The sequence below is a fragment of the Topomyia yanbarensis genome, chromosome 2, assembly GCF_030247195.1.
Source record: "Topomyia yanbarensis strain Yona2022 chromosome 2, ASM3024719v1, whole genome shotgun sequence".
Taxonomy (NCBI): domain Eukaryota; kingdom Metazoa; phylum Arthropoda; class Insecta; order Diptera; family Culicidae; genus Topomyia; species Topomyia yanbarensis.
This window is the reverse complement of record NC_080671.1, coordinates 183,486,785-183,500,400: the sequence shown is the minus strand read 5'-3', so window position 1 is coordinate 183,500,400 and position 13,616 is coordinate 183,486,785. Positions and strand designations below refer to the sequence as shown.

Here is a 13,616-nt window from a genome sequence, read left to right as displayed (position 1 = left end):
TAGTGAGTAAAAGCTTAGGCCATCGATGACGGCATCCATGAAAATTCAATCCACTCAAGTTTGCCGTTACCGTTGGCCTCACCGTAAATTAAGAATTAGAAAATAAACTAACTTTTGCAAAAAAGTTCTCCCCGTCCTTGGAAGCCCTGCGGGCACAAGCATTTGTATGAGCCGGGAAAGTTGATGCATTTGGCATTTTCCCCGCAAGCGTTAGACCTAGCACACTCGTTAATGTCGACGCATTCGCTGCCCGATTCGGTCATTCCCGCCGGGCAGCTACACCGGAAGCCACCAGCCGTATTGGTACATTTGGCACCCTCAGCACATGGATTATTCGAACATTCGTCAATATCTGTCCACCCGAACAGAGTATGTATGTTGGTGTGTTGAAATGTTTTTGGTGCGTATGGTTGGTGTGGATGGTCGCCAGGTGTTTGTTAGTACGGTTTAAGCATCCGTTGCGCATTGCCGAAGACAAACAACGCACATCGAGTCGGCGATGTTTATGAAGTTATGACCGTGTACGACGACAGCCGTTACAAAATGGGAATGAGAAAATGAATGTTGGTTAGTGATTGCAATCTTCAATGGGATTAAATTTGAATTAAATAAGGAAAAGCAATGGCTCCCTCTTGCTCACGATACCAACGGTGTGTGGGTGGTGGAAGAATGGAGTACGTATTGTTAAATGTTAAAACAATTGATTGGAGCACGTTGTGCCTTCCGGGGCACTTACCTTGACAGTCCGTCATTGGATCACCGTGAAAACCTTCGGAACACTCGCATCGAAAACTTCCGACTTCGTTTCGACACAGAGCATTTCTTCCGCATGGCGAGCGTGTGCATTCGTCGAAATCGGCGCAACCTTGGGCCGAGCGTGCGTCTCCATCGAACCCAGCAGGACAGTCGCAGCGATGACTGCCCTCAAGGTTCGTACATATGGCACCGGGTCCGCAAACGCCTGGCTGGGCGCATTCGTCGATATCTCCGCACCCGTTGTACGGATCACCGACGAAGCCATCCTTACACAGACACGTGTAATTGCCGGGATAGTTGACACACTCGGCATTCACCCCGCAGGCCTGAGGATCGAGGCACTCATTGATGTCTGCAAAAGGGAATATTTTAAAGATTATAATTGTTGTCCTATGCCAGCGAGACGAAACACGAACGACACACTAAATTGAATTATTATTCAGAACTGTGCTATCGGCAGCGGGAGGTACTGATCCTAATTTCATTATATTGATTTCTTTTAATTTAGCTCTCGGGAGGTCTCGACAGCCACACGGAGCCATGCAGAAACGTGAGCCTAGGTGATTGGTTTGCGAAGGGCGGTGTGCCTTGGTGGCGGACTTCTTTGAATTGTTTGCTTGCAAGAACGGAAGGCCGATGCAGACATGCAGGATATAATGCAGGCTCTCGCATGAATGCATAATATTGAAGGAGGAAAAAATGAAGGAAAACAACCATCAAGCGAACATAAATATTACCGATGTGTATAATTGCGTTTGTGCATACACGGTGCTGCTTCTAGGAACGGTGGACCCCATGGCGGAAGCTCATAATGGTTGTAGGAAATATGCTTCTTTAGATCTGCTGCTGTGGTTTTTTGTCATTTTGTTTGATCATGGATTCTTTCGATTGTGCACGAGAAGAATTATGGAGGAGGCGGAGCTGAACCAATATCAGTTGGTGGTGAGTCGGACCAAAGCAGTTCCTTGGTTGATAAAACTATAATTTTAACCACTTTAAGCCACTTAAGATTTCCTAAATAGCCTACGGGAAATACACTCAGAAAATTAAGTAATTTGGTATAAATTGCTTATCAATTCGATATAGGTTATATTCAATTTCAGATATTTCAATTGAATACCCGGGCGTAGTAGTGGAAGATACGATCGGCGATTGAACGGGAACGAATTGAAAACAATTAAGCCAAACCCAAGATTGTCGGTCGGTATATCGCAAACACTGCTGTTCTTTTAGAGCATGCAATCATTACGATTGGAAGTTGAAGCAGAAACTTATGGCCAAATATGCTTTTAGAAATTGCACTACTTAGTTCTGATGAAGTACCAAGGATACTTGTCTATGGAAGAATAAACGATCGTGGTGATATCCCGCCTAGTTTAAGCTGGTTTTTGCTGGAAGCTAATGATCTGGCATAGGATTTGCAGCGGTGGCCATACAACCTTAGTTGCCATGAGCATGTATATCGACTAAAGTAGCTGTTTAAAAATTGCTGCAATAAAGTGAGCCTAATTTTAAGGTATTGTATTGTTCCCTTGTTCATTAAGGTATTGTATTGTTCCCTTGTTCATTATTATTACTGCGTTTGCGAAAAAATACGATCAATGCATCATCATGCCGCATTTTCGCAATATACAGGCTTGCTTTAAAACCATTCTGTTTCGATTACAACACGTACTAAAGCTGTCCAGTTCCCTCTGAGAAGCTCGGCTTTGGTTTTATCTCGCATTTTTCAAAAAAAATTCATGTCGTCGGCTAAAGAAAGGCATGGGTCCTTGTAATGCGATATTGACGTCATTAAAGTAGAGGAGGAATATTACTGGACCGAGATAGCTTCCTTTTGGGATGCCGGATGTAGCGAAGAATAGTGCAGATAGACAATCCTTCATGCTTTGGATTTGCTTCCATCGAGGTAGGAACGAAACCAGTGCAGAAGTTGTCCATAAATACCGAGTTTGGCCAGCTCTTGGCATAGTAGCGGGGGGGGGGGGGGGGGAGGGAGGGGGGGTTGTGACAAACACCACCTCGAAATATTTTGAAGAAATTTGAAAACATTGAATATGTTCAACAAAAATACGCCTAATATTTTAAATGAAATTCTTAAAGTTTCATTTGCAAAGCTTGTCTTGTGAGAATTTTTCCTTGAAGTGAAAATTGGCGGAAGACTTCGACATCTACCGGTCGGCTCGTTGTGGAAGTTAGGTCTATCGCCGAGGATTACAACGAGTAGGTCGCGGGGAAGCTAAATAGCTCTTGGTATCGTGATTAAACTGGGAGCTTATTGGTTCACGAAAAGGACAACGGTACCGAGAGAAATTCTGCCACATTCTGTAGTCCTTGACTGACGGCGAACATGGACTGGAGAGTGTGCGAGAAGTATCCCCATAGCGACCACCAGACGATTCGCTACCGCTTCGGTCCATGGAACCCTGCTGCAGCACGGAGAAGGACGATCGCTAAGGTAAAGTGGAACACGAAAATCTTTAACAAAAACCTCTTTGTTGAGTCACTTCGACGAACAGCGGACTCAATTGATGCGGTTGATCTAACAAGAAAGATTGGGACGGCTTGTGACGTTACAATGCCACGAAAAACTGGAGCCATGCAGTAGACGGTGTGCAGCTTACTGGTTAAATGAGTAGCTCAGTACGCTTTACGCTGCTTGTCTTAGAGCCAGAAGGCTGGCTCAGAAAGCAATATCGGAGGATGAGAGAGGAGCGTAAGCGACGTTTCTGGAAGGTAGGGACGCTTTAAAAAGGGAGATCATGCTTAGCAAGCCAGTTTGTCATAAGTAGCTATGCTGATAAGTAGACGCCAATCCCTGGGGGACGCGTACTGAGTCGTCATGACGAAGATGAGGGCCCGTCGACACCAGCTGAAATATGCCCGGGTAAGCTAAAGATAATCGTGGAGGGTCTCTTTCCGAAGCACGATCCAACTATCTGGTCACCGACATCGTACGGCGAAGAAGAAGGAGCAAACACAACTGAGTGACAAGCGATTAACGAGGAGCTCAAAGAAGCGTCGATGTGACCAAAATTAAAGAAAGCCTCCGATCTGTATGGAATACCAAACGTGGTGCTGAAAGCTGCGATCTTGGAATATCCGGACATGTGGAAGGTACAGAAGCTGATGTTGCTGTTAAAGTCAGGGAAGTCACCGGACCATCCTGCATCGTATAGGCTAATGCCGCAGCGCTGCACAGCTGCACAGAATGAGCCAGATCCTGAAGCACAAATTCCAGAGTAGAGTACTGCTGTACGAGATAAACGAAGGGCAGAAGTCAATGCGAGTCGCAGCGGGCGCTTCTCAAGGCTCCATTTTCGGTCCAACTCTTTGGAACGGGCTATACGATGGGGTCTTAACACTACGGCTGTCCGGGAAATTGCGCGTTTCGCGGACGACGTGTCACTAACGGTGATGAGTGAGACACTTGGGGAAGTGGAGGTGTCGTTGACGGAGACAATAGACACGATTGAGAGCTCGATAAACGGGGTCAAGCTGCAAATAGCTTACCACAACACGGGTGTGTTGTTGGTCAGCAAAGCGACTCAGCGGATACACATCACCGTTGAAGGACACGTGATTGCATCGAAGCGTGCACTGAAGTAATTGGGAGTGATAATCGACGACCGATTGAGCTTTAACAACCACGTTGATTACACCTGCAAAAGTCGGTCTGTTATCTAATGTTTCGTCACCAATATTGCGATGGGGTGCGGCGCTGAAAACCAAGCGGGACCGCCAAAGCTGAACAGGACGTTCCGGCTGGTGGTCGTACGAGTTGCGTACAGAATAATATCTTAGGCGGCAGTATGCGTTATCGCCGAGATAATCCCCATCGGCAGTGGATATCAAGTTTTACAATCAATGAGACGCCAGAAACGTGAGGAAACGTGATGAGAATCGATTCGATGGTGACGTGGTAACAGGAATGGGACAATACGGAGAAAGGAAAGTGGACCTACCGGCTTATCCCAAACCTGTCGACGTGGCTCAATAGAATGCACGGAGAGATGACCTGTCGAGCCACGACTGCTTCAGGAAGTCCCTTCATCGGTTCAGGTATGCAATGTCACCATTGTGCCTGATGTGTGAGAATGTCGAGGAGATACCGGAGTATGTGATCTTTGAATGTCCGAGGTAGCTAGATCCACCGCCGAGGACAAGTCGACTACACTGGAACAGAGCACCGACCATGGAACCCCACCGGTTATTCCGATAGAAATATAGCGAAACCAAAGAAGAATCGAAATTGGAAGAACCTCTTTCGCCGGAGAACTCTGTCAGTGTATGCTAGATTCACCGCTGGGGTCTAGACTGAGTAGAACGCGACGAAACACCACCAGTCGCGGGTCATCGGAGCACCAGTGAACCGGACGCCCTGCTTCACCGGAATTTCCGAACTGACATGGGTACCTAGCTGATTGGCTTAGGGAGAACTTTTCTTGCTGGGGAACTCTCTGTCGGAGTAGGTCAGGTCCATCGTCGGGGACTAGACCGAGTAGTTCGCGAGCAAGCCTGGGGACTGAATGGCTCACCAAGGAGGTAGTGCTAAATGGCACAAGAAGAGAACTAAAGAGCGTAAAGGAATCGCAGTGTCAAATGGCACCGGACACGGAGCCAAAGGGCTCAAGAAGTTGTGGTACTGAAACCAAAGAAGAATCGGTATTGGGAAAACTTCTTTCGGCGGGGAACTCTCCGTCAGCGTACAGTCAGATTCGCCACCGTGAACTAGACTGAGTGGATCGCGAGAAGACACCACCAGTAGCGGAGTACATGTTACTTCTGGAGGCGGAGGAAAATCACTCGGTGGCACCAAATGTCCTTGGAATGGCTTTGCGGCCATGTGTCAGGGTTACGAGCTGCATCACGGTACTTTTGGTGAACTCCAACTTCGAACGATATCAAGTTAGGGGGTGGGCGTAGCGTAGTTGGTAAATCGATTGCCTTGTACGCAGCGCACCTGGGTTCGAGTCCCGACCCCGCACATAGGGTTAGAAATTTTTCTAACCCGGAGAGGCGAATGACCTTAAGGTTAAGACCTCTATAATAAAAAAAAACTGATTTAATCCACCTAGCAGTGAGATGAGACATTTCTTACACATTTCACTGTTGGATTAGTTTGCAGAACTCACGAGAAGTAGGCACCCAATTAGAGGTGGGATGAAAACAGTTTCTAGTCTTGCACAAATAAAATCTCGAATAAACTGAATAAATTATAGAAATCAACAAAACGACCGAAATAAAAAAGTAAAGCAAAAACGCTTTTAATCCACCTAACAGTGTGATGAGACATTTCTTATAACTCTTATCACTCTCTTCGAATATTATATCGTTTGAGAACATTTAGAACGTGATGCTTCGCGATGTTTTTGATAACACATACTACATGGGATAGTGGCAGGACTCAGAGAATCGCTCAAATCAGCATAGGACAACATCAGTGCTAGAAATCTCAAACCAAATCAATGGGAAAGCGAAAAAATGACCCATTATATAGACATACAAACGAATTATTGCTAATGCTCTGTTAATAAAACATCTAAATTCCTCAATCAATGCATTGTGGTGGGAAAACTGAATTTTCCTAAAGGGGTTATGTATATTGTACTGAGTCAAAAAAAAAACATTTAGCCTATACATATAATTGGTCATACAACAAAAATAAAATTCTCATCAAAATCGATCAGGACCTGCTAGAGTCGAATGTAAATCGTCATTTTTCATAAATTTCTCTCTACATTCGGAAAGTGTTATCCTCGTTATTAATCATATTACGTTTTCGTCTCAACTTGACGCATTTCCAAAATAAAAACCCGTTTTAATCCACCTAATGGTGCAATTGTGCTTTTCTCATTTGTCCAGACTACGATTCCATGGCTGGTTATGTTCAATACAATGGTGGAAATGAATATTACATGTTCAGTACAATTTTCACATACGAACAATGGATCGACAGCCACGATCTTGAGATACTATGTGATACTGAAACATCGCTTGAAACCAGCGGCGGATCATTTAGAAAGATCCGGGTCCTGCATAAAACTTTCAACTTGTTAAGAAATTTTAAACTAGTTTTAATTTTAAAGTAGCAACCCCTCACTGCATACTCGCTCCGGGCCGGTATGTTCACATTTTTTCCACATACACACACATACATACACACACAGACATTTTCCGAACTCGACGAACTGAGTCGATTGGCATATGACACTCGGCCTTCCCGGTCGCGATTAGATTGACGAATTTTAGAGTGAATGAGAAAGGCAAAAACATTTTTAGCAAATTTTGAAAGTTATGCATTTTTTTTTTGGTGAGCAGTTCTATGTTTCATAGACATTAAATCAATTTCAACTTCACTTCCTATTAAATAAAGGCCCTTATTACAGTACATCTCTACAAAAGCGAGCTCAATTTGAAAAGAAATCTGAGGATTATTATTGATTACAGAACTCTGGAATTTTCTATTGGAATGTTTTCAGGCAGGAATTTGATATTGATGCTATTAGACAACTGTGAAATCAAGACCAATAGATCAGTTACATATCAGGAAGGACCCCATTCCGACAATTTATCAAAAGTCCTCATGATGTTTACAACAACAGGTTATCAATTTATGGATCAGATAATTGTTATTGTAATATTGAATTAAATCAGTCTGCATCAATAAATTTTCAACTTCAATCCAATTTATTTTTTTGGTTTGGGGGGGGGGGGGGGGGTTGTATGGTGTTAAACCCCAAAACCTTCTCTTGGCTACGCCGTTGCTTGGAGTTATTTATTTCGCTTTCCATTTTCCGATATGTTTCAGATCGATCCGATGGTTATAAGTTAGAAAAATTGCAGTCAGAAGGTTCGCACAAATGAACATTTTTGCACTGATAAGTTATCAAGTTCCTTCCAGATAACTTGGAAGTGTTCGGTGATTATTTCTAGCGGTTGTAGATAGTAAAATGAAATACAAAATTCGTTTTATCGAAATAATGTTTAGCTTATTTCAATGGATTATTACTATATTGAACAATAATTAGGCGAGAAAGAGTAATCAACAAACAACAAGCCATAACTTTTAAAGTATTCAAAATAGATATTTAAAGTCTTTAGTAAAGTTATTCGCAAAAGTAAGAGCTACAAATTTGCTGAAGACATCATTTCGATATAATCACTTCCAAGAAAATTTGTGAAAATATCTCACTCATAGGGAGATTAATCAGCAAAAGCACAATACCAAAAGAAAGGGCATATTGCCGCCATTAAATTCTCCGAAGATACTATTGACCTAAAATAAGCCGTTTTGGCGTTAATAATAGATTACATGTTTTTGGTCATATTTCTGGCAATGGGAAATGATAAAAATCTTTCGTCCGCCTTTAATGTTAAATATCTCTTTTGATAATAGTCCGATTTCAACAATCTATAGCTTGTTCGAAAGGTATTTGTTAAAGTTGTCTAAAAACATATAAATTGTTAATCTATAATGTCAATTTCGGCAGATAATTTAAAAAAACTGCAAAAACGCCATTTTTACGCATTCAAACATTCATATCTTGGAAACTAAACATCAGAATCAAAAACAAATTAATAGCGTTCATACTGTTTTTTAGTTCTTTCATTTAAAATTGGTTTGGATAAGATCGGTTCAGCCATTGCTGAGAAATACGAATGAGAATTTGTCCGTTACATACACACACACACACAGACACACACACACAGACATTGTCCCAAATCGTCGAGCTGAGTCGATTGGTATATAAGACTCGGCCCTCCGGGCCTCGGAAAAAATCTTGAAAGTTTGAGCGAATTCTATACATTTCTTTTATAAGAAATGTAAAAATGTAAAAATGAAACAATAGGTTTTTAAATTCATAAAATGAGTAGAAAAATTAATGGAAATCATTATAATTTTGATCCAAATACACGAATCAAATTAGATTAGGTTATTACATAAAAATTAAGATTATATTTAGAAATAGTTATAAGATTAATAGAATAAATTGACTCATACTAACAAATTGAATGAAATAAAACGAATGACTGAACATGAAATGCATAAAATTAAAGATACGAATAAAATGAATCAGATAAATCAAATGAATCAAATGAATCAAATGAATCAAATGAATCAAATGAATCAAATGAATCAAATGATTCAAATGAATCAAATGAATCAAATGAATCAAATGAAACAAATGAATCAAATTAATCAAATGAATCAAATGACTCAAATGAATCAAATGAATCAAATGAATCAAATGGATCAAATGAATCAAATGAATCAAATGAATCAAATGAATTAAATCAATCAAATAAATCAAATAAATTAAATGAATCAAATGATTCAAATGAATCAAATGAATTAAATGAATCAAATGAATCAAATGAATCAAATGATTCAAATGAATCAAATGAATCAAATGAATCAAATGAATCAAATGAATCAAATGAACCAAATGAATCAAATGAATCAAATGAATCAAATGAATCAAATGAATCAAATGAATCAAATGAATCAAATGAATCAAATGAATCAAATGAATCAAATGAATCAAATGAATCAAATGAATCAAATGAATTAAATGAATCAAATGAATCAAATGAATCAAATGAATCAAATGAATCAAATGAATCAAATGAATCAAATGAATCAAATGATTCAAATGAATCAAATGAATCAAATGAATCAAATGAATCAAATTAATCAAATGAATCAAATGAATCAAATGACTCAAATGAATCAAATGAATCAAATGAATCAAATGAATCAAATGAATCAAATGAATCAAAATCAAATGAATCAAATGAATCAAATGCATCAAATAAATCAAATGAATCATATGAATCAAATGAATCACATGAATCACACAAATCACATGAATCAAATGAATTAAATGAATCAAATTGATTTAATTCATCCAGTGAATACAATGAATCAAATTAATGAAATGGATCAAATGAATGAAAAGAATGGATGAACAAAATGAATAAAGTAAAAAATAAATGAAATGTATAAATAAAACAAACGAATCAAATAAATAAAATGAGCTGGAGTGATAAAATGAATAAAAAGAAGAAAATGAGCAGAATTAAATGCATTGATTAAAATGAAAAATTGAACTACAGTAAAAGGTTATAAATTAATATAAAGAAATAAATTGAATCAAATAAATTATTTGGATGAAATGATTAAAACTGAAAAAGTAGTCAGATTATTAAAATGAAGAAACTGAACAAAATGAATAAACTGGAAAAAATTAATAAAATGCATACAATGAAAACAATGAATGATATGAGTAAAATGCACAAAAAGAATGAACTGATCAGAGTGAATCCAAAGAATGAAACGAATAAAATAAGTAAAATGAACGCAGATGAACAAAACGAATCAAAAGATGCGGAATGAAATTATTAATTAAAATGAAATGGTCATATATTTGAAGCCAAACACATTTTTGAATAAAGATAATGAATAAACCGGATTGTACGAATTTGAAAACCAGAAATTTGCATCAGAAAGTTTTGAAATGTTTTTGAAAATCCCAAAGGCTAATAAATATGCAATGGACTTTCTAGGGCTTCCATCTTTTTTTGGTTTTATTCTTTTTGTTTTCATGCTTCTTTACTTGACGAATTCAAAGTTTACTTTTTGGTCACATATTCCCGAAAAAATATTTATGTGCAGAACAGAATTTACTGGTCCAGTATTTTAACGCGCAATTGAATATAGTAAAGTGAGACAAGGTCTCATGTGCTTTCAAGCCCCTTGAACAGAGAACGACAGAGGGAGAATGCGATTCGTGAATGAGACAGGTAGATATTTCAAAGTTTTTATTTGCATTGAAGTAAATAGTGTGAAATGTCTAGGCTATGTCGATTGCATAAAAGCCGTGTTTGTATTGTTTCGTTCGGAATTCTCGTGCAGGAAATATGGATAAATAAGTCCTATACAGACCAATATTGTGAAAAAGAAATGGTTCAAACTACTCAGTATATCCAAATATGGACGACGATAAGTTAGAAGACACATTGTAGTTGCATCCCCCATCGAGAGTGGGTACTTTGGGGACTTCTTTTCCTGGATCTAATTTGTGGCTATTTTTGGTCTTTGATCCGTTATCTTTCATGAAAGTTCGTACCAATACAACGAATGCGCAACGTTACGTCTTCCATCTGCACGCCACCAAAGTAGGCACGATTTCCCGCTATGATCCGTCTCTGAATTTCATTGTCGTCGGTTACCAGTGAGCCCAAATACCTGAATTCGTCGACCATCTCGATTTCGTCACCGTCAATCCGAACTCGGGTGGGAGGTTCACATTGTCGTCTCTAGAACCTCTTCTTCTCATGTATTTTGTCTTCGAAATCCTGGCTTCAGCTTTCAGTCTTTGAGCATATATTTCATTCAAAATTCAATAGAGATACGAATAGTTTAAATATCGCACGTGGAATGTCTCTTTTGAAAATTTCCATCGTCAAACTTTCATATTACCCAGTTAAGCCAAATATTTTTCTGATATAGCCATGAATTTCCTTAATTATAGTGTAGAAACAGGCTTTGAATACAATTGAATTAAAGTTAAGTTGATGTAGCAGCAGACAAAAATAGTTTTGTTTTCTCAAACCTTCGTAATTACAATTAATAAATATTTCAGATTGGCAGAAGATCTTATCACACAACTTAGAAATGCATACAGAAATAGCTAGATAGATGCGATAGAAGAGAGAGAAAGAGAGAGAGAGAGAGAGATGGGGGGGGGGGGCATGTGAGAAATGGCAAATGATGGTTAATGCAGTGACATTATTTTTATAGGTATATTATTATGATATGTTGATTCTTACACTCTTATCATAAATAATGTAAGTAGTAATTTTTGCGCCATAACCAGTATAACGTAAATCTTGCAAAAGAGCTAAATTTTCGCCGGATTTTTGGGCTTCAAACATACAGTTGCTTTCGGTGACGCCACAAGTATAATTATATTAGAAATCTTCTATCTCACTACTAGGTGAATTACTTGTTGATCTGTGTATTGATATACCATACAACATTTACCTCATGGTTGAACGCAATGCCTAATCCAAGGAATAAATACTAGAACTCACTGTTTCTTTATCAACACATTATTTGGTCTTTGAAGTGAACTTATATATTGATTTTTGAGAAATAGTTCATTTATTATAAAGGTAATTCACAAAATGTTCTCAACATCGAATTCCTTGAATCACGTAGATGTGTTTTCATACCCCGATATTCAAAATCGGTTTAGTTTTGCCCCTAAAACACCAGTAAAGCAATACTCTGTATGAAACAATCTCATTTTTAATTGGTGTAAATTGGAAAGCGAGAACTAAAAATACAAAATGTCTAATATCTCCGCCGCTCGTGCACGGATTTAGACATTCTATAGCTTGTTAGAAAGGTATTTTTACAAGCTTTCTATTTATGTGCAGTTTGAGGGACAATATTATATTGTTCGAAAGTTATTTGCAAAAAACCTGCTGTATTTTGACAAAATCGCCCATATCCCAGAAAGTAAACAACATATCGAAAATCAAAAATAATAGTGTCAAATGGCAACGTTAGGCCTTTCATTTGAAACTAATTTCATTAAGATCGGTTCAGCCATTGCTGAGATAATTACATGACATTTTGTACATACATACATACACACATACACACATACACACACACACACATACAGACATTGTCTCAATTTGTCGAGCTGAGTCGATTGGTATATGAGACTCGGCCCTCCGGGCCTCGGAAAAAGTTGCCAAAGTTTGAGCGAATCCTATACATTTCTTTTGTAAGAAATGTAATAAGAAATGTAAAAAGATATCAAGTTCAAAGTACTGACGTCTATGCCTTTTTCAACAAGCGGAATAACCTTTATCTCCTCATTGCAATTTAGCTCTTCTTTGGACATTTTTTTGAAAGTCTCTTTGCTAACGCTGGGATGAAAGCGGGAAAATACAACTAGAGCAACGGCGTGGGAGGTGGAACCGCGGTGGTGGAATGTTGTTTTCATCGACTGGCTTTCGACCACCAACAAGAATATTTCTCGGATCAGAGGTACCGGAATTTGGCCGTAATGGAGTAGCTGTTAAAACCTTTCTAGGGAAGCGCGAAATTTGCTGGTTATTTTTGAATAACTCGGCCTTTAATTCAGCACATACGTCATCCGTTTTCCCAGTGATAGCAGCAATAACACATCCCAGCGGTGTCGCGAAAGCGAGCAAACTTCATTAGCTTGTCACATTCATTGCACATCCAAAATAAATTTTGGTTTTTCGCAAGTTTTTTCTATAACGGCTTGTTAAAGTGTTTCCCACACTTCATATTTACCACATTTTTGTAAAAGTCCATGAATTCGATAGTCGTCGTACGATATGACGGTTTTTGCGCAAAGATCGCATGCACTTGCCATAATGCGTGCCGATCTGAGAATGTAGACAATGAGATATAGATGGCGTTGCGTTCGGTGCAAAATTTTGGTGGTTAAGTCGTAGAAGTTTACCCAATTTCATTCTTCGCTGGTTTTTTCACAACACGAAAGCTAACGGGAGACTCTTTTACACTTTGCAATAACAACGATTATTACGATAAACAACGATATAACTTCACAAATCTCGTCAAAAGTTAAATTAGCTGCAGCTTGAAGCAAACAACTAATCGGTAAGAGTACACTGTACCAAAAAATGTTCGAATTTAATTTAGTTGCATTAATTTCAAGTTCACTCCGTTAAAACATTATTTTCGCGGGTAATGAAGCCCGCATGATGGCGTTGGCTAACGGGAAGGTATCTTCGACGACTGACATTCCATCAGGCAATGCCGATAACTTTCCTTTTCGATACAAATT

At 38.9% G+C, this 13,616-nt stretch overlaps 1 protein-coding gene across 1 annotated transcript in view; it reads right to left on the bottom strand.

Annotated features, from left to right (window-relative positions):
- The window catches only part of LOC131679918 (uncharacterized), a 385,760-nt gene that overhangs the window by 114,495 nt on the left and 257,649 nt on the right, over positions 1-13,616 (bottom strand). Inside the window, exons 7-8 of the mRNA XM_058960665.1 lie at positions 737-1,108; positions 113-352 (exon numbers count right to left, since the gene is read on the bottom strand). Of these exons, the coding sequence (XP_058816648.1) occupies positions 113-352; positions 737-1,108 (612 nt within the window). The remainder of the gene's footprint in view (positions 1-112; positions 353-736; positions 1,109-13,616) is intronic.